We start from the raw sequence: 21,876 nt of genomic DNA, 5'->3' as shown, positions 1-21,876 counted from the left end.
CACACACACACACACACACACACACACACACACACACACATTCTCTCTCTCTCTCTCTCTCTAATTATGTTTTATTTTTATTAGTTTTATCAGTATAGGAAGACTATTGGGAAAAATAGTAGTCTCTTTCCCCTACACTACCATCCCCTTCCTTATAGTTGATGTCTTTCTTTTTCTTTTATATTTATTTTTTAGTTTTAGGTGGACACATATCTTTATTTTATTTTTATGTGGTGCTGAGGATCGAACCCAGCGCCCCACGCATGCCAGGTGATCGCGGTACTGCTTGAGCCACATCCCCAGCCCCAGCTGATGTCTTTCTTAATTATGTATCTTCAAATAACATACATTTTGATTTTTCATTTTTAAGCATTACATTCACAAGCATACCTTTTCCATCATTTTATTATCCCAATATAGTTTATTTTGACTAGATAATTCCAAAGTGTTCACATTATGACTATTAAAATCTATTTACAACTGAACTATGAAATACATCATGGTTATCTTTTCTTCTGTGCACTTCTTTTTTAAAATTAAAAAATATTTTTAATCGGGGCTGGGGATGTAGCTCAAGCGGTAGCGCGCTCTCCTGGCATGCATGCGGCCCAGGTTTGATCCTCAGCACCACATACAAAACAAAGATGTTGTGTCTGCCGAAAAACTAAAAAATAAATATTAAAATTCTCTCTCTCTCTCTCTTTAAAAAAAAAATAGTTTTAAGGGGCTGGGGTTGTAGTTCAGCGGTAGAGTGATCACCTAGCATGTGCGAGGCCCTGGGTTTGATCCTCAGCACCACATAAAAATAAATAAGTATAATAAAGGTATTGTGTCCAACTACAACTAAAATATATATACATATATATATTTTAAAATTCATCTTTACTTAGCTTTTTATATATTAATTGCTAATCACTAATTTTACCCAAACTCTTATTGATTGTAGTGCTGAGGATCAAACCCAGGGTCTTGCACATGCTACACAAATGCTCTATCACTGAAGTATACCCCCAGCTCTCTTTTATTCATTTTAAATAGCTTCTTTCATGATATTATGACATACCAGTATCCTAGCCATTTTCACCCTTTTTAGTAAAAACTGTTCTCAAAGCCTCCTGACAACTTCTACTGGCATACAGTTGTCCCCCCAGGATCTCCTAACTTTACCATTACATTAGGAATTCCCTTTATACATCCTCTTGTAGCTTCACATGAAAAGGTTAATGAGAAGTAAAATGTTTGATAGCACAGATGTTTTAAAAGATCTTCATGAGGGGAAATGGTGGTACATGCTATAATTTCAGTGACTTAGAAGGCTAAGACAGGAGGATTACAAATTCAAAGCCAGCTCCAGCAACTCAGTAAGGTCCTAAGCAATTTAATGAGATCCTGTCTCAAAATAAAAAATAAAAAGATCTAGGAATGCAGCCCAGTGATAAAGAGCCACTGAGTTAAGTTCCCAGTACCAAAAGAGAAAAAATAAAAAACAAACAGGGCTGGGGTTGCAGCTCAGTGGCAGAGTGCTTTGCCTAGCATGTGTGAGGCACTGGGTTCGATCTTCAGCACCACATAAAAAAATAAAAAAATAAAGGTATTGTGTCCATCTATAACTTAAAAAAAATAAAAATTAAAAAACAAAACAACAACAACAAAAAAACCCACAAACATCTTTATGCACCAGACTGACAGTTTAGTTGAGTATAGAATTTCTAGGTTGGAAATAATTTTCCCACAGATTTTTGTAGACATCATTCACTGCCTTGTAGCTTCTAGTACTGCTGTTCAGAGATTCAAAGCTATAGTAATTTCTGATCTTTCCTTTGCATATGATTTTTCTCTCTCTGGAAGCCTGAAGGATCTTCTCTTTATTTTCAGTGTTTTGAAATTTCACAATGATATACCTTGTGTGGTTCTATTATCCATTATGCTGTGTTCTCAGTGGGTCCTTTTGACCTGAAAATAAATCTTTACTACTTCTAGGAATTATTTTGTTAACAATTTCCTCCCTTCACTTTCTCTGTTCTCTTTCTGAAATTTCTAAACTTAGAACTATATGTCCTAGGTTCTCCTCGAATCATTATCTACTTTTTTTCTCCTATTTTTCATCTCTCTTTCTCTGTTCTACTTTCTCAGAGACTTCTTCAACTTTATATTACAATTTAATGTGTTTTAAATTTTTGTTATATATATTTTTTAATTACCAAGAGCTCTCTTTTTCCATATATATATATATATATATATATATATATATATATTTTTTTTTTTTTTAACAATGCTGCTGTTGTTTGCTTTAGTCTCTTTCTTATTAAAGGCTTTCTTTGGAAGTCTGATAACTCTTGATTATCTATCATTTTAAAAGTGGGGAGCTGCATACTAATTGGCACTATGAGAACATAGCCAGACTTGACATATATGAATTGTAGTATTGGATGATCTAGTTGGCCATTTCAGTGAGGAAACCTTGCTGTCAGTGTCCTTAGATTTTTCTTTAGGGTTGGTTAGTTTTTAGAGCACATTCTTTCAATCCCTTGCTGGAGGTAGGGGTACAGCTCAGTGATATAGGGCTTTCCTAGCATGCAGGAAACCCTGGGTTTTTGATCCACAGCATCACAAAATGTAAAATCAATAAGTAAATGACAAAATTCTAAAAAAAATATTTTGCCTGGAAGATACAAACCTCAATACCAGCTTTCTGAAGCATTAAAAGGAAGGCAGGCAGGAAGTATATATATTCATTTAATCTCCCTCTTCTCAGTACAGTACCTTGTCTTCAAAGGTATCTTGTATCCCTTAGTCCAGAGACCTTCTCTTTTGCTTTTTCTAAAGAATACATCCTTGATTTATTTTTTAATTTTTTTAAGTTGTAAATGGACCTTTATTTTATTTATTTATATGCAGTGCTGAGAATCAAACCCGTGCCTCCCACATGCTAGACAAGTGCTCTACCACTGAGCCACCACTCCAGCCCCTAAATCTTTAATTTTTGCTGGAGAGAGAAGAGCATCTAGGGATACATGAGTTCTTAAACAATTTTTTAAAAAAAATATTTTTGTTAGTTGTTCATGGACCTTTATTTTATTTACTTATTTATATGTGATGCGGAAAATCAAACCCAGTGCCTCACACATGCTAGACTAGTGCTCTACCACTGAGCCACAACCCCAGTCCCCTTAAACAACTTTTGACCAATTTTTCTAACTATAGTACAACATCTCTACCCCCCATCCACTACAGACAGCCAATTCCTGAGTCTTTAGGGAATTTCCCAGTGTCAACAGGCTAATTTTCAGCAGTTCCCTCTACTGGCTGAGAATTCAATTTTCTTCATTTATTTTTATTTTTAAAATTTTATTCTTTTTACTTATGATACAACACCCTGACATAATCACAAACACATGTAACCAAACCCTCTCCAATTCAGTCCCTAGCACTTCTACCAGGATTCAATTTTCTTGGGACTCATAAATCATTTAAAAATTGCTCATCTGCTTTGCAACTTCCAATATGTTGTTGCCTTCTCTTCTGTGTTCTTCCATCTTTATATGGACTTATGCCTTTAAAAAAAATTACTTTACCATTGTTTCAGGAGAGGGTGAAAGGAAATAAGAACTATGTGTTCAATCTATCAATTTTACATAGAAATTCCTAGGACTTCTTTTCCTCAATGCCCACATGAGGTCTTAACAGGGCCAAAGGTGTCTCCTAGCCTTCTGTGAAAAAGAAGATCTTTCAATGAATCACTCTTTGTAAAAGCATATCTAGAAGATCAAGACTATCCAGATGCACTTCTGTATGCAAAGGGTTCACTGTGTACCTTCACTGGTAATGTCACTTACCAGTATGCGAAAAATATTCAGATTAAGATTTTTTTTAAAATAGTATATAAAAAGCTAAAAGATGCAAGATGTTCTTGGTATTAAATGGGGAAAAGACTCTCAACCTAGCCAAAAAGAAATCAAAAGTAATTTTCTAAGACCACACATATATCAGGGAGAAAAGGGGAAAAATCCAACATCCTGGGTACCTACTCCAAACCAAGTGACTTATGCCAATCAGCATTCTCAGCTTATCATGTGCTAAAAGCACATATCATCATGGAATGAGCTACACATGCAGTCCTTTGGTCCTCTATCCAAAGAGTACTTATGTTATATGTCGGGTCTTTACGGTTCACAGACTTGACATGAACACAATACTATTTTGATGTTATTTCTATAGTTTATCATGAATGGATCAGGTTGTCGGACTAGGTTATCTCAGTATCAGAAATCAAATAGATATTTCTTAGTCAATAACAACAAGAAGCAATTATCTCAACAAGTGACTCTTGATTCAAAAACGGCACCCAGACAAAAAACAGCACCCAGATATTAAGTTAACTATAGAAGCAGCTCACACTTGCTCTTAAGTGTCCATTTTAAAGGAACCCAAGTTTCAGAAGCAAGCCAACATTCTACCAGCCAAGCTGGGAAAGGCAATAAAGGCAGTTAAGTACCTGCACTGATCCCCCATGGCGGTCTGCAGCCAAGTGAGACGTCAGGTATGAGGTATTGGTCTGCCGGCTGGGCTGGATTTCCCACTCTCCTCGGCGCTCTGAAGATGCAGTCTGCTCAGGCATTAGGAAGCATGTCAGCAAGATATGGAAGGAAAGGTGAAGCAACAGCAAGCATAAACAAAATCAAGTACATTAGTGCCCCTGAAGGTTTTGTGTTTGGTTTGGATTTTAAACTAACCACTGCTGCAAAGCACTAAGAAAAAGTTAGCATGGCTACATTCATCTCAGCCTGATGAGCCAATACACGAGACTATAGCACACCATCCTCATCCAGACACACAAAAACCAGTAATGACCAAAAGCAGGAGGCAAAGGGGAACATTCAAAGCTGGAATCACCTTTTCGCTTCCACATTAGTAAAATTTCAGTAGCCACTGAGCAGACCAAATTCAGAATTTTAAGATTGTTGAACAAAGGAATATTCATATTTACAAATCATTTCACTGATTAAAGATCTGAACAGATAGTAGTAAATAAAGAAAATCCCTGGATTAGGAATCAAGAATAATATGCCTTTCCCTTAAATAAGGAATCTACTACTCTCAACATTAACCTCCATGAGACTTTCTACTAAGATAAAAGGAGCAGTGGCAGGAATATGCTTTCTTATCTAAAAGAATGAACAAATTATCTTTTCAAAAACAGATTCATATGTCAAGAATAAATAATGGGGAGATAAAAAGTCTTGATAGTTTTCTGGTTCCTCTAGTTAACAGCCTCTAGTTCGAAATTAGAAAAAGTTTACATGAAAACTATGAATTATTTTCTCCTAGAAAGCAAAAGGCAGATCTTTTCTCTGCAAAAGGAAGGAAGGCCTCCAGTTAAAAACCTCTTTGGATTCTGCTTTCACCTTTGCTGTCATTCAGGCTCTCTTCATTCCTTCTTTACCTGTTTTTTAGATTTCATACTATTCTGATCTTGCTCATATGTGACTTTTGTTCTGAAGAATCTGTTTAGGTGCCTCTTCCCCTGTGCCAGATGGCTGAGGAGGTGTTAACATCATCATGCTCAGCTGTAACAATCCTAAGGCTCTACAAAAATGAAAAATGAGTAGTTGGAGAGGCAGCAAAGAGGGATTAATAAATCAAATTTTAATTGCTGCTGATATAAACAACAGCAGGGGCTGGGATATGATACTGCTTCTCTGTATGAAAACCAGTAAGGATCCTATAAATCTTAAAAATGTTTGTAACTATAATATATTCTAAAGAAAAGGAAGAGTAAGAAAGCAATGATTTGAGGCTTTTTATTCGCGCTTCTGCTGCAGGACTTCACTGAGGAGAGTTGCTTAAAGCTCATCCATAAGTCAATTAAAAGGCATTTCCCATAACGCAGCTACAACTTACTCATCGTTATTAATGAAAATGAAGTAATGTGGGTAGTAGCACTACAGAGGATCCTAGTCATGTTTTCTCTGATATTCCTTGGAGAATGAGCAGATAGTCTTAAGATGGTGGCTGGTATTAATTTGCTTGCTATATAATCTTACAGAAGAGGAGTTTGGTTTTATATTGCTATTCTCTTATTAGAGAGAATAAAAAATACCCTAAATGTCACTCTCCCATTCTTTTTTCTTCTTTCTTTCTTTTTTTCTTTGTAGTAATGGGATTGGAAGTCAGAGGCATTTTAACACTACACTACATCTCCCCTACACTTAACTCCCCTTTTTTAAAAATTTTGAGGCAGGGTCTTGCCAAATTGCCCAGGCTAGGTTGGAACTTGTGATTTTCCTGCCGGAGCCTCTTTTTTTTTTTTTTTTTAATTTTTAATATTTATTTTTTAGTTATCGGCGGGCACAACATCTTTGTTTGTATGTGGTGCTGAGGATCGAACCCGGGCCGCACACATGCCAGGCGAGCGCGCTACCGCTTGAGCCACATCCCCAGCCCCCTGCCGGAGCCTCTTGAGTAGCTGCAATTACAGGTGTGGGCCAACATGACCATCTTACCTTCATTTTTTCTGCCAAAAGACATTCAGGTATTTATCTTCCAAAATAAGATGGTGTATATGACATAATCATACTATTATATAAATTTACTGATGGTGTCTATATTCTTATAGCACTTAATTTATTCTGACTACCACTAAAGATCCAAGAACACACCCATTCTTTTTAATATTAGAAGTAATATCTATAACTAATATCTATTAGATTCTCTGGGACTTTTTTGTGTGTAATATTTAAGTAGAATATTTAAGCTTCTACACTATTACACAATGCTGTCAGTTTTCCAATTCTTTTAAAATGATCAAAAAAATCCATACAAGTCACTTAGTATTGTTTTGAGTTTTATGATATATATTCAATTTAATTACTACCTTCTCATGATTATACTCTGTTTTTTGCATATTTTTAAGGGTAGATAATATTAAAAACTGCTGAGAATGTACACTCATACACATTCTGTGAGTGTGTGTGTTTGTGTGTGTGGTGGGGAATGAACTCAGGGCCTGGTGCAAGCTAAGCAGGTATTCTACCACTGAGTCATACCCACAGACATCATATGCTTTTAAGGTTAAGAAAGCCCTGAGAGCTAATCACTTATTATTTCTACTTTTATTTAAATATGTATCAGAACTCTGGTTTGATAATACTGTCTGATTCACAGGATTATGTACTAGTTCATATTAATTCTGGCTAAATAATTTCTTGGAAGAATTAAGATTTTTGTTTAAATGAAATAGCAAGACATTTTTCAAAGACTAAGAGTCACATTCCACCTCCATTCTCAAAGCAATATGCATTTACCTTTTAAAGACAGAAAAAAATTAACATTCCTGATTCCTTCATAAATACTTCCACTGTAACCAAGCAAAGACATGACTCATACCACAGCCCTCCAGTGCCTTTTATATCCACTGAAAGCAATATCACCAAGTGATAGAGTTGAATTTAGGGGATGTTTTATGGCTTTGGAAAATATTTTTCATTAAAATGCTAAGTTTAGGGCAATTCACTTCTGGAATTTAAAGGCTGAGACTGGTACCTAAAGACCAATGTAGTAAAATGGGCTGTTCATCAGTTTTACAAAGTAGCTGAATGCATAGAAGTCAGATGAAACCAAAGATGCTGACAACTACATTTTCTGCTAGTGTAACTAACTTCCTCTGCAAAGTATTCTAGGCAACACTGTGTACACAGGATTTATAATTAGGCATGATCAGCACAGTAGCTTGTTAGACAAGCAAGCCAGTGGAGATCAACATGTAACCACTTCATTCTTAAATCTCTCACACACACTCACACACACCACACACCCCTATCTAAACGGCAATCAAGAGGCTCACGGGTAGAGGAGTCATTCAGCAAGATCAATTTCTCTGCATTACTTGAAAGGCAGAGGTCCACATGGAGAGTTTTAAGCCCCCAAAGGCAGAAGCAGGAATCTCAAGAAGTGGTACCTCCCTGGGGAAACGCTTTAAAATCTTCAGTTGTGATTGCATTACCTGTGTAAAAATGCTTGGTGTACTGTGCAGTAAGTAATGTAGAAAAAAGAAAGCCGCAATCCAACATAGAATGTATCACAGGCAAAACTAACAAAAAGCACCTAGGAAAAAATATATAAGACTGGTGAAAAGGTGAAAACCAACCACCCGTGCCTAGAGCAAAAGAGGTGATGGAGACTATCCTTGCGGTCCATTTGGCAGGGATTAACTGACACTAACAACAGGGTGGGAAACACTGTCTGAAAACGTCTCAGCTATCACCCCTATCTGTGGCTTGAAAATTATTTCAAATTTCTATTGGAAATAAAGCTACTGTTCTGACAGAAGACAAACATCTTGCTCTTGAGGCAAATAAATTACCAAATCCTATTCTTCATATAAAGTTAATTTTGAAAAATTGATTGATTGATTACATTAACAAAGAACTTTACCCATTTCATTTTATGGCTCCAAAATTTTTTAAAAGTTGCCATCTACAAAAAACATTTCATGTCAGTCTTATTAGCTTTATTAACTGTCTTCAACTATGAGAAAAATAGAGATTGAATAGTACCAAAAGATTAACAAAGAATATACTAGACCATATTTTATTTTATCACACTTTCAAGATAAATAATTTTTCTTTCTTTCTCTTCTTAGTGCAAATAAGTAAAAGGCAGAAAGTATGGGGCAAGCATTTTAAGAAATTTGGGGTGGGGTATAGAAGACTTTGACAAGCCAGGGAGAGTGGTACACGCCTATAATCCCCACTACTTGGGAAACTGAGGCAAGACAATGGCAAGGTTGAGTCAGTCTCAGCAAGTTATCTCAAAAAATAAAAAGAGCTGGGGATGCTGAGACAGGAAGATCACAATTTGAGGTAAGCCTCAGCAACTTAGAAAGACTCTCAGCAATTTGTCTCACCAAAAACAAACAAAGAAGATCTGGGGGGACTAGGGTTGTGGCTCAGCAGTAGAGTGCCTACCTAGCACATGTGAGGCATTGGGTTCAAGCCTTAGCACCACATATAAATAAATAAAATAAAGGTATTGGGTCCACCTATAACTAAAAAAAATTTTGAAAAATTAAAAAAAAAAAAAAAGACCTGGGAATGTAGCAGTGGTCAATTGCCCCTGGGTTAAACCCCCAGAACTGAAAAAAATGAAAATTAAAAACAAGACCTTAACAAGTGTAGAACAAAAACAATAAAAAAGTGTCAATAAGAAAGGTTATTGAAATGTATATTTCAACAAAGCTAAAAACTTCCTTCTATTAAGGTAATGAAATAGAACCAATTTCCTTGTGCCAAACAAGGGTTACTCCAGGCAATTCCATCATTTGTGCCAACAACGACTTCTTGTATTCTACATACAAACTTGATCAAATATGAGAGATATTTTAAAAATCACTGACAACACAAACAACCTGGAAGAGATTACATCAAGGATCAATATTATATATGTCCATGGAAAATTAGAAGTATAGATTCTGTAAAACTCTTAGAAAAAAAAAATCACATGAAGCATTCTAGAAGTTTGCAACTTGAGCTGGGTACCTAGGCATATGCCAGCATTCCCAGCTACTAAGAAGTCTGTGAACATAGTCAGACTCCCAACTCTAAAAAGTGAGTAAATTAAAAAATGGTATAAAACACTCCTCCATGGATGGCACAAAACAATCCCTTTGATGGAATTACTCCAGGACCACCAAGTCTCATCTTACAAGGAGATTGCTCAGAAAATAGGGTGTCTGCTGAAACACAAAATATTGGAGAATGTGGGCAGCAGAAAACAAATTTTCAAGATGAAGTAGAGAATTAAGAGCAGAGTTAAGCAATAGTGACTAGGTGACAGGACAGAAGAAATGGTTTTTCGGGTTTGCACTTGTTTGTTTCAGTGCTTCCCTAAGAGTTAAAGCCCCAGAATGAGGAGTGGCCCAATCCTGCACTGAGCTCTGTGCTGCAGAGTAGTCAGGTTGTGCATGCAACCCCTACACCTGTGCTCCTGCAGCATGTCAGGTAATTACACACCAGTTAGAGGAGGCAAGTGATCTCTGAGTGAACTAATATGCCTTGATTAGCAAATCCTGAGCCTCAGTGAAAACTAAAAAGTACTCCATTAAAGTAAAGGGCAGTGGCAAACACCTCTATTCACAGCTTGCGGGGGTGAGGCAAAAGAACTGCAAGTTACAGGCCAGCTTAAGTAACAGTAAGATCCTATTTCAAAATAAAAAATAAAAGGATGCTGGGAATGCAGCTCAGTGGTAGTGGCCACTGCATTCAATATCTATTACAGAGGGAAAATAAAAAGTACTCTCTAAAAAGGAGGGAGGGCTGGGGATACAGCTCAGTTGCTGAAGTGCTTGCCTAGTGTGCACAAGGCCCTGGGTTCAATCCCCAGCACCACAAGAAAAAGAAAGAATGGAGAATTAATCATCTTCTGGTGTTTTACTGGACACTTACCAAGAAAGATACTCCTTTTATGAAGACCTCTAATTACTTTGGCTACTTAGCAGTCTGGCCTAATCTTTCTTTTGGATATGTTATGCTCCTAACAAGCTTTATTCAGTAAGCATGACAGCACTAAACCACAATATTTTCTAAAGCCTATATATTCCTTAAACCATTCCCTTAGAATCTAGACACAAATAAATACATCTGAACTACTCTTACTGGAAGACCATTTTCTTCAGAATTCAATATGATTTGACTCTTAAATTTTGTTGCTTACTTTTAAGTGTAAGGTGGTATTGAGTTAGTTTAAATATGGTTCTTCTGGAAGGAATGAGAGATCAGTTTTGTCGATCTTAAGTCATATTTTCCTTCCTCGTCACACTGGAGAGTTTGCAGAGAATAAACTCCCTTAAATATATGCTGCATATTCAAGAACATAAGAATAACTGCCATTTTGAGATTTAGTATAAGTAGTAGGATACCATATCTGTTAGTTTAATAGCTCTTGAAGGCCAGTCTGACTCTTTGTAATCTCAAAAAGGATCTATTCTCTCTAACCTTCTAGGCTAAGTAGCTCTTCTGCCTCAGATGCCCACCAAAAACCTATTAAATAATTGGGGCCAATGGAATAAAAGAGAAACAGTATCAAAGTTGCTAAACCATCATATTGTATGTTTGTGTAGAATTTATATGAGTAAGTATTGTCACAAGCTTGGGATTTAAAGTTCTTCAAGAGCAGAATGAGCATTGCTGCAGGCATATCTTAGTCAGTGCAATATTCTATATTAGTATGTTAACAAGCATACTAAATAAAACCTTTGAAGTATAATATATTGCCTACTAATATCAGATCTGTGGATACCTGTAGGACTTATTCCCTCACTGAATTAAATCAGAGAATCCAAGGAAGTTTTAGCAGGTGGAAACAGGCAGAACTATTAAAGTTTTCATCCTCTTCCTGCTGAATAGTAATGCAGAGTTTTACAGAGAGAAATCAGAACCATGGACTTACCATATTTGGAACTGAGAATGGAGAAATACCAAGGGTAAAATGATAGAAAAGATTAACCCACTGGGATTTTTTCGAATGGATCTAGCTTTTAGAAATATTTACTTTATCTAAACTCAAGATTTAATTATATTTCCCTAGACAAAATTAATATTTAAAATTTGTTTGTAATCATTTACTATTAAAATCATTTAGCTGGGTGAGGTGTCATGCCTGTAATTCTAGAAACTCAGAAGGTTGAGGCAGGAAGATCACCAGTTTAAGGCCTGCCTTAGCAAATTAGTGATATCCTGCCTCAAAAAAGAAAGGGCTGGGGCCAGGCATGGTGGTGCAAACCTGTAATCCTAGCAGCTTGGGAGGCTGAGGCAGGATCATGAATTCAAAGCCAACCTCTGAAACTTAACAAAGCCCTAAGCAACTCAGTGAGACTGTGTCTCTAAATAAATTACAAGAAAGAAGTAGGGATGTGGGTCAGTGGTTAAGTGCCCCTGGGTTCAATCCCTAGGGCCAAAAGAGAGAAGAAAAAAGGAAAAAGAAAGGGTTGTGAATGTAGGTCAGTGGTGAAGCACCCCTGAGTCCCAAGAGGGGGAAAAACAGTTTAAAAAGACAGATCTAATATATGTAAGTTTAAATTCAATTCTTTGGGAACCACATTTGGGGTCTATTATTGCATGTACGACCCAAAGAGAATTCAATTCAATATACCTACAATCCAGACCAGCAAAACATAATTTTCCCAGAACATGAGGCAAATAGATTCTCATTGTGATGGAAAAGAATATGATTATCTGAACATTTTTATATTTTATATACTTTTTAAATATTTCATATTTTATTTTTGAGCCCACAAGGGGTCTACTTCTGAATTATATCCTCAGGCAGCCACACCCTACCTTTAAAATTTTGAGAGGAGGTCTTGCTAAATTGCCCAGATGGACCTTGACTTGTGATCTTCCTGTTCAACCTCCTGAAATAGCTGGGATTACAGGTGTTATGGCACTATATGGCTTGCAGGTATGTTTTTTTTTTTTTTCAGCAAATAACTTCTGAGTTGTTGTTGTTTGTTTATTTTTGTTTCTTACATCCCTTCCCTTGAGCAGATGATCTAGCCCTTCTTTGGCTGCCTAACACAAGCAGAATGGCTCTTTGTGGAAATGAAAAATAAGGAAGAAAAATTCACAATTTTTTTTCCATGGAAGGTTAAATAAAAAACTGTATTACAACAAACATCTGATTTCATCAACACTCTTTGTTTAATAGATTCATTCACCATTATTCATTCAAACAATTATTTATCAAGTACCCAGACAATGATTTTGTGTTAACAACAAAAATCTCTACTTTCACAAGGCTTACATCTGAGAAGATGAAGGCTTCAGCTAGGTTAAATGTCCTATGGCCAAAATCTTGGCATAGGTGGGCTGACACCAAGTTATAAGTTCCTCTTCTTTATCCTCCTCCTCTTAGTATAGGACTAAACTAAGCCTGTTAGCCTCCAGGTCCACTCCTGTACTACACAGCTGATGGACAGATTTACTTAGAACAAGGAGAGTTTTCAAGCATTATCATCAATGTTATCTCTACACCTTTACTCCCAAATATTTTCTAGCTCTCTTTTGAGAAAGACCTTCTGTCCGCTAGACCTCTTCTTTTTTTTCTGAGTGTTCTTTGGATTAAACCCAAGGGCTCTCTACCACTGAGCCATATCCCAGCCCTTTTTACATTTTATTTTCTGTCAGGGTCTCACTAAATTGCAAGGCTGGTCTAGAATTTGTAGACCACCCTCCTACACCAATCATAAAGATTACAGGTGAGTGACACTGCACTTGGACACTAGACCTCTTCAGGGGCAATATACTGCTACTATTTTAAACTCAAGATACATGTGGTCCATACCCATAATCCCAGCAGTTTGGGAGGCTGAGGCAGGAGGATTGTGAGTTCAAAGCCAGCCTCAGCATAAGCAAGGTCGATAAACAACTCAGTGAGACCCTGTCTCCAAATAAAATACAAAAAAAGGGCTGGGGATATGGCTCAGTGGTTAAGTACTCTTGGGTTCAATTTCCAGTACCAAAACAAAAAACAAAAACAAAAAAACAAAGCACCGGGCTAGGGTTGTGGCTCAGTGGTAGAGCGCTTGCCTAGCAAGTGCAAGGCTCTGGGTTCGATCCTCAGCACCACATAAAAACAAATAAATAAAGGTATTGTGTCCAACTACAACTAAAAAATAAATATTAAAAAAAAAAAACCACCTTAAGATACCTACATAAATCCAAATAAATTCCTCCCCCAACATTCCTATCTCTAATAATAATAACACCTGCTTCCTAATTATCTAGGCTCAAAATTTCAGCAAAAGCTTTGACTCATCTTTCTTAATCCTAACATACATGTGGTCTGCAAATTATGGTAGACTGCATCCCTGTAACATTTTCAATTCTATTTTAACTACTTTACCCCATCTAGGTTTCCTTTGGCTTTCAAGGGAATTCATGGCCTTCTTATTGGTCTCCACTCTAGCTGTCAGGATATTACCACCTTCTTGGCCAAAAGATTTCCAAAGCAAATTTTCATCATTATCATCCCTCTGTTAAAAACCTTTAGTCCCTATTTATACTGAAATTAAGCACCAATACTACAGCCCAACATTCCGGGAGCCTCATCAAATGGCTCCAACCTATTTTTTTACCTTTGTCTCCTATGATTCTTTATCCATCTCAAATATTTTAGCAAAATCAAACTAGATTATTATTTTTCATGTATTCTTTCTTCTAAGAACATTTCAAATGCAACTTCTCTCATGAAACAATTTGTTATGTTCAAACCATATAAAATGTCTCCCTTTTTCAATCCCAGGTGATAATAATATGTAGTTTGAAATGCTTATCTGTTTTGCCTTGTGATATAGTTATCTGGCTACTTGGCTTATCTGCCAGCTTTCTGAGTACAAGCACTCCATACTTGGTATCCATAGGATATGCTTTCACATAGCAGGTCCTCAGCTCAGATTTACTGAGTCAAAGTTGCTGAGAAAAGGTTAGCGGTCTCTGAAGTAAATATCTTGCCCATCTCTATCAAGGAAAGATTTCATTTTCTTCTGTTGCTGATTTCAAAACCTGAAAAGAATTAGTCTGGAGAAAAAAACTGTTTTCAATTCTTAAAGTAATAAAGGGACATGTAATAAAGGGCTGCAAAGACTCTCTACCAAAAAAAGAAAGAAAAAGAAGACCCTGAAGTTGGAAGTAATGAAACCACAACATAAGACAATGAAAAAGTTGAACAGACACTAGAAATCCATTTACCCTAGTGAAGACTTTTACCTAGCAAGGACTTGGAATTCTGCTGGGAGGGAGGTGTAAATTTGCACCAATGTGGGGAATTCCAATTCCATAGCAGCTATGGAATAACTAAAAATTGTGAAAGAAGGGGGAGGAAAAACAAACAAACAACAACAAAAAAAAAACCCAACCAAACAAACAAACAAAAAACCTCAACTAACCAAAGAGAAGACTTTCAAGAGTCAACTCTTCAAAAATAAGCTATTGACTGACAAATGAGATTCTCCTAAATAATTATATACAACGATGATTCTACTTTCTTTAATAGTAGACCTAAAATTTACTGTGTTAAAACCTTTCTATACTGGCAATTCAGATTTTCAACTACTGCTTTTCTCCATCCTTTTAAAATCCATTCAAAACAACAGCAATGATTATGAATTCACTGAAGCAGAAAAGATAAGCTAAAGGAAACATGTTTTAGTTCAAATAAATTCTAAAAATATGAGCAGGAATATATGTTGATTATGACTTCCCTGATTACTTGTCTATTTTGTTTCCATACATTTTTCTCTCCAAATGTATTTTTATTATAAAATAATAAAACTTCATTATAGAATATTTTGGGAAAATATCACTCAGAGTACTACCACTTTCAACAGTAATTCTGCTATTTTGGCAAGCCCATTGATTATCTAATTTTTTCTTCCCCTAAGGGGAAATCATGAGGCAGTTATAATTTTATATTTTTATCTCTTCACTATACAAACCATTTCATTTTCAAGTTGTTATAGTTTTCCTAAATGCTATTTTTAGCAGCTATATTATATTCTACTGAGTAAATATCTTACAATTCACTTTACTATATTTACTTATATAGTAAATATATATATACTTATTTACTATAAGCTAGTTTACTCAGTAAAGGATTTGAGGTGGATCCATTACCAGTCTTTTATCAAGAGTAGCTGAATCTTTGCTCTGACACTGCAACAGTCTTAGGCACATAACTTAACCTACATTTGGGTTGTTTTATTATGATTGATTCCAAGAAGTAAGATATTCTATCAGAGAAGATAATAACTTTATCTAATTACTTTTTAGACAAATTGTATCAGTTTGCAAAGTCAACAGCAATATACAAGTCTCAGTTTAACTGTGCCCTCACCTGCCCTGGTTATTATTAGCATTTAAGAGAAAGGAGGTAGAGAGAACTGTAGATGTCAACAATATTATGTTGTCAAATCAGAAGTCAGTCAAATTGTTAAGTCTTAGTTAGACATCACTTTCTTGGTTTTTTTTTTTTTTTTTTAATGGTGCTGGGGATCCAACACAGGCCTCACCACATATGCTAGGCAAACACTCAACCACTAAGCTACATTCCCCCTGCCCTTGCCTCCCTATTTTTTATGTGCTAACGAATTTTTCCAGTCTTTACACATTTTTTTTAAACCACTAAGTCATACATTTTGCTGAGAGTATATAGCTATTGGTGAGTGGTCTCTATCTGTCAATGTACTCATCATACATGTGTGTGTACTTCTTCGAAGTGCTATTCACAACATATGTACTTGCACCTATCCATTTATGAGCTGATATATGTTTTCATATCTTTTTGAAAAATGTCTGTTAATATAAAAAATGTAAGGGAGGAGGAGGGGGAACAAGCCAATCTTGATATGTGATGATTATGTGCATATATGATGTTTATTATTTTTTATCAGGGTCTCCATTTTTATCTTAGAAATATAAATGATATAAAAGTACTTTTGTCATAATTACCTCTCAATCAGCCCTGCCTATAGTTTTTCTTTTTGGAGGGGGGTGAGGGCAGGGTTGGGGAATGCACCCAGGGCCTCAAACATGATAGATAAACACTCTTACCATTGAGCTACATTCCCAGTCCTTCTAAAAAAATGTTCTCAAATTTATTGTATTTGCTTCCTCTGTCTTTAGGATGAGACAGGTCCCTCATCTAGATCAAGATCATTAGTTTTGGGGTTGTGGTTGTGGCTCAGTGGTAGAGCAGTTGCTTGGCATGTGTGGGGCACTGGGTTCGATCCTCAGTGCCATTTAAAAATAAATAAATATAATAAAGGTTTTGTGTCAATCTACAACCTAAAAAAGATTTTTTTTTTAAGTGATCATTAGTATCCCAAATAATGAATAGTAGAGAACTAATGATGAGGCCTTCTCAGCAAAGGTCAATCTACGATCTTGGCCAGCTCTAGAATTAACTTGGGTACAGTGACAAGGTGTAGTGTGGAGGTTCCACTTCATGCTCAGGTCAGCTGGAAATCTAAATGATTTTATACCCAGCAAGCAAAAAACAGAATTGGCATGAGCTCCAGACTGGACTATAGATGAGACCCAAGGTGGGCTACTGGTATACCCTGTCCATCGAGCAGATCCTTTGGGCCTGTGGCCAACTGCTTTGGATTCTAATTCACAGTTAGTTCCCCACTTTCAGCCAACACACTCTGACAGGCGCAGATTCTCCAGACTAGATGCTTCATATAAGGCATGTGGCTACGTCTCAGTGCAATTACACATATCCTGGGGGTTCTAGAATATCATATCAAACCAGTGAGAAATGGTGAGCCTTTTTCTTTAACTTCAGAATACACTAATGCACAGAAGCTGGATAATATGAGTTTTAATGTTAGGTATGAAGACAGTAAATGTCTGAAAGGATGAAGGACCAACACATACCTGATTCCGAAGAGGCTGCTGTTGTGATGGCCGATCCCTGTGTGTGTGGCTCTCTCGAGTTATTGCAGATGCACCAGAATCTACATGAACTGATCCTACTGGAGTAGGCTAGAAAATGAAATAAAAGTCAAGTGGGATAAACAAGGCTACTTGATGTCTCTGCAAAGGACAGCATAGCATCGTTCTAATTCTCATGGAGTAATTCTTTTCAGCTATCAGGAGAAATTTCAAGGAATCTTGCCTTCTTAGTTTGCTAATCTACAAAAGGTGGTAGTCTGGACCTCAGTAGTTCACTGGGGAGTAGATTACCTTTGAAAGTAAAAAAAAAAAAAAAAAAATCCTATGGTAGTATCTGTTAGCACACTCTCAGGACCTGTGGAGCTTTGGCCAGAAAAGCAAATCCAAAAGTTTATTACGGTGCTGGGTTCTACGCCTACAGAAGCCAGGTACCAGATCAGCATATGTAGTGTCAGCTTCTGAATCATTCAATGAAAACTCTAAAAAATCTGGCTTAAATTCTAAAATATTTCAGGATATACAAGTTATAGTCTTAAAAATGTATAATTTCTGCTTCCTAACTTCAGTGAAAGCAACCTATGGCATCATCCTGAAAAGGTTGGTACATGCAAAGTCTAAAATCAAAAGACTTTTCCCCCCTGCAAGGATTTAAGCAAAAAGACTGGAAAATAAATGAGTGGGGGGCAGTGTGGTTGTAAGAAAGAAAGTGATACAATAAAAAAGATGATACTCACAATAGGCCTCCCAACCCAGTCATAGGCATAGTCAAAGGTGTAGCCTTTCCTTTCGAAGAGGTCTGTGAAAAGGGTCCGTAAATACTCATAATCAGGTTTTTCAAAGAAATCTAATCGCCTGACATATCGAAGGTAGGTTGCCATCTCCTCTGTTAGGAAAGAAGTGAAAGGCCATACTCATTAGCTGACACTTCCCATGGGGCTAAGCTCTGGGCCACATAGGGGTATCTGCAGATACCTACACTAGTATTTTCTTAATGAACCAAATAAAAGTGATAATCCCCAGTCTGAATAACAATGAAAGGAAATGCCAAATGCACCCTTTAGATACAGATACCAAGTAAGGAATCTACCTCCTTAAAGTGTCAAGCCATACTGGTTGGAGAATCTTTTTAGTATACTACCTGGAAAGTTCTCACAGAGAGCTTCAATGGGAGTATTCCTTTTGGTGTCACCAATTTTTTGATATCTTTCTTTTAATGTATCAGCCTGTGGAAATTAAAGAAAAAAAATTACCTGGAAAGAGCTGGTAGTTATGAGAGGTTTGATATGTTTTCAGACACAATGACTGTTTTACTCAAGTTGGCAGGATTTGTCACTCAATCCCAATTTTATTTCCTCTCTAATACTAACAAATAAGAAATATAATAGAGATGGTATATTTAGGTATGTGCTAACATCTGCTGGATTCTGGGAAGTTTTCCTTGCAGATATATTTAATAGTCTCAAATAAACATTATTAAATGTGATGAGATGAATAGCTAGGATAAGAAAACAAAACACTGTGGCAATATTTTCAAAACTATAGCAGTTTAGTAATCTCCCAGGCCACTAGAGTTCAACAGTGATTCAGCCTTCTCCCTCTTATATCAGCTTTATATAAGATTGAAAGTATTGCCTAATCCAAGTGGGGGAAACAGTTTCATTACATATATTAAGAAGTTGAAGAGAAAAAAAGTGCTTATGAAAAAATGCTTTTCAATAATGTGCTTCATTAGTAAAAAAAAGTTACCTATGGTATAGGCTTGGCTAATAGTCAATTTGAGTACATTCGTGGCTCAAAGTAGCTGAAGTCTTATATGCTCAGGACTAGACAAAGAACTTATGGATCTTGGACCAACAATGAACTCTTAAGGGATTCTCATCAGGCTCTATCTAGCCTGCTGCACCCAAATTTAAGCCACAATGATATAAAGTAAATTGGAAAGATTTTAAATCTACCACTATCACTATAAAATGATTCATGGGCCATGAGAGCATTTCAAACAATTAATAATATTGTTCACTAATGTACTATTTGGCTACATGATGAGCAAGTAGGATTTATAACTATTTGAAAGCTGTCACTATTAGTGAGAAGATGGGTATGAGTAGGAAAAGACCATAGATGAGCTTTCAGGGGAGAAAATTAAGCACAAAAAAACCATGTGTGACATTCAGGTATCTAAAAGGATTTAAGATGGCTTGCTCACCATTTCCTAGTCTAATAGCCAGAAGCACAGAGTAATCATAATGCTTAGAATTGCATAAATGAATAATTAACTCTGAAACATAGTATTTATTCAATAATTCACTTGAACAGCAATGCTGAGCCTAGATTTTCATTTCAGTACAGGTGAGTCCCCCTTAATGGCATCCCCTGCTAGTCTTTCTGGTAAAATGTGTAGCAGCTGCTGTCATCAATTTGTTCCAGAAATTCCCTGACACACTAGGAACATTCCTCCTGCTACATGATGGTAGTGAAGGAGGGATACCAACACAGAGAGAAAAGCAGCACTTATGTCAAGGCTAAGAGGGAATGAGAAAAAAGATTATGGAGAACTGAAATATAAAGAAGGATGGATTAAGATGAGAAAAAAAATCAAATGTGAACAGAAACAGCTCCTAAAACCCAGGTGGGAATTTACAATGTAGACTAATTTAACTAATCCCTGCTCCTCATTTCTATAGCCATTCTTTCCTTTCGTGTTTCTTAGAGGCATCAAGCCAGCAGCACCTTCTTTAACAACTGCATGTCCTTGCCAGGGTAGGCTGCCTCGAAGGAAATACATGAACATATGGCCTAGGTTCAAAAGCAAGTAATCCCTTCAGAAACCCTTCTGCTCTGAAAAGGCTTTTACTAATTCTTTGTACATCTAAACCAGAAATAGTATTTAAAACCAAAAGACAATGTGTACTTCCTTTGTCTAGATCTCTTGGCAAGTAGACAGCACATAAAAAGAGCAAATCTTAAATTAAAACCAAGCCCCAATCACTCAATAGTGAGCAACCCACCCCTCACTCAATGCCGTCACCTGCCTGAAAGTGAAGATAATTTAAATAAAATGCTATTTCCAGTATATGGGTTACAATTACCCTTTCGTTACCAACAGGGAAAGTGAGCAGCAGATTAAGCAGCTGAAGCTGTTAAAATAGTCCATTCTGGCTAGGCCTGCAAAGACACAAGCTGTAGAATGCCTGGCATACATGCTTAGCACTTTTTATTCATCACTAAAATTAACACTTAAAATTCATTTTCATGTAAGCAAACCACTTCTTAGTTCCTATTATATTTGTACCATGTCCCGTAACCACCTTAAAAATTTGAAGTTCATTAGTCAGGTGTCCTCTATGAGAACATAAAACAGAGTGTGGGCATTCTTGGAGCTTAACTAAAACAAGTTGCTGTGTTTTTCTTTGAATTAATTGAGAAGATTGTTTTAAAATGGAACTTCATTTCAGAAAGCTTCTTGTACATTCTTTAGCTGTCTGACTGAATAGTACATGTCTCTATTTCTTATTTGCCAATTATGGTTCATTGCAAACATTTTATGTGTCTGTTTTTCGGAATAAAGTTAAGGGCTTTCTCAAAAGAAATTACAGAAGACTTAAGAGACTACCTTTATTTTATTTTAATTTTTTTATAATGCTCGGGATTGAAACCAGCATTGGAGGGAGGCACTGTAACAACTGAGCTATATCCCCAGCCAAAAGGCTACCTTGATGTGGGCTAAGATTTGATTGTAGGGCTTTGTTTTGTGTGCAGAAAGTAAAACTGAAGATTGCCATACAGTCAAGAAAAGCCATCCAGTTAACTCCAGATAGAGAAATGCAATGTGTTTAACCGCTGCCTAGAATTATGGGAAATTTGCATGAGAAAGAATGAACAGTACTCTACAGGCAGATGAAGAAAAGATAATTTTCTGTGGTCATTAATGGAAAAAAGAGAAAGCAATGGCTGAGGATACAGCTCAGTGATTGAGGACCACCTTAGTGAAGCCCTGGATTCAATCCCCAGAACAAAAAGAGAAGAAAAAAGGAGGCATCCTGACAGAGAAATAAATAATACTGAGCTGGTATATATCCTCTGAAATGATCTTAAAAAGGATGAAATAAAATAGCAAGAACATCAGACACTTTTGTCTACACAGCTTGTCTGAAGTTTGGACAAAATATTACATATGATTGAAAACAAAGCAATTATACAAAAAAACAGTGCAACAGAACAGAAAGACAAATGAAAACCAGCAAGAAAACAAAGGGTGAGTTGAAGCCTCCCACAAAGTAGGGCAGAGAAGGAAACACACTCTGCAGTTTCTCATACTGCATCACACCTACATAACCGCCTCTCCCTTTTTATATCCACTTCCTGTAACAAAAATTAGGAAGGAAGGAAGGAAGGGAGGGAGGGAGGGAGGGAGGAAGGAAGGAAG

General features: G+C 36.5%; 1 protein-coding gene across 1 annotated transcript in view; it reads right to left on the bottom strand.

Moving 5' to 3' along the window:
• The window catches only part of Csnk1g1 (casein kinase 1 gamma 1), a 142,357-nt gene that overhangs the window by 21,535 nt on the left and 98,946 nt on the right, over positions 1-21,876 (bottom strand). Inside the window, 5 exon segments of the mRNA XM_048793300.1 lie at positions 4,496-4,606; positions 17,433-17,540; positions 18,185-18,333; positions 18,589-18,673; positions 20,194-20,288. Of these exon segments, the coding sequence (XP_048649257.1) occupies positions 4,496-4,606; positions 17,433-17,540; positions 18,185-18,333; positions 18,589-18,673; positions 20,194-20,288 (548 nt within the window).

This window comes from Marmota marmota, unplaced genomic scaffold, assembly GCF_001458135.2.
Source record: "Marmota marmota marmota unplaced genomic scaffold, marMar, whole genome shotgun sequence".
NCBI classification, from domain to species: Eukaryota; Metazoa; Chordata; class Mammalia; order Rodentia; family Sciuridae; genus Marmota; species Marmota marmota.
This window is presented reverse-complemented; position numbering and strand designations above follow the sequence as displayed.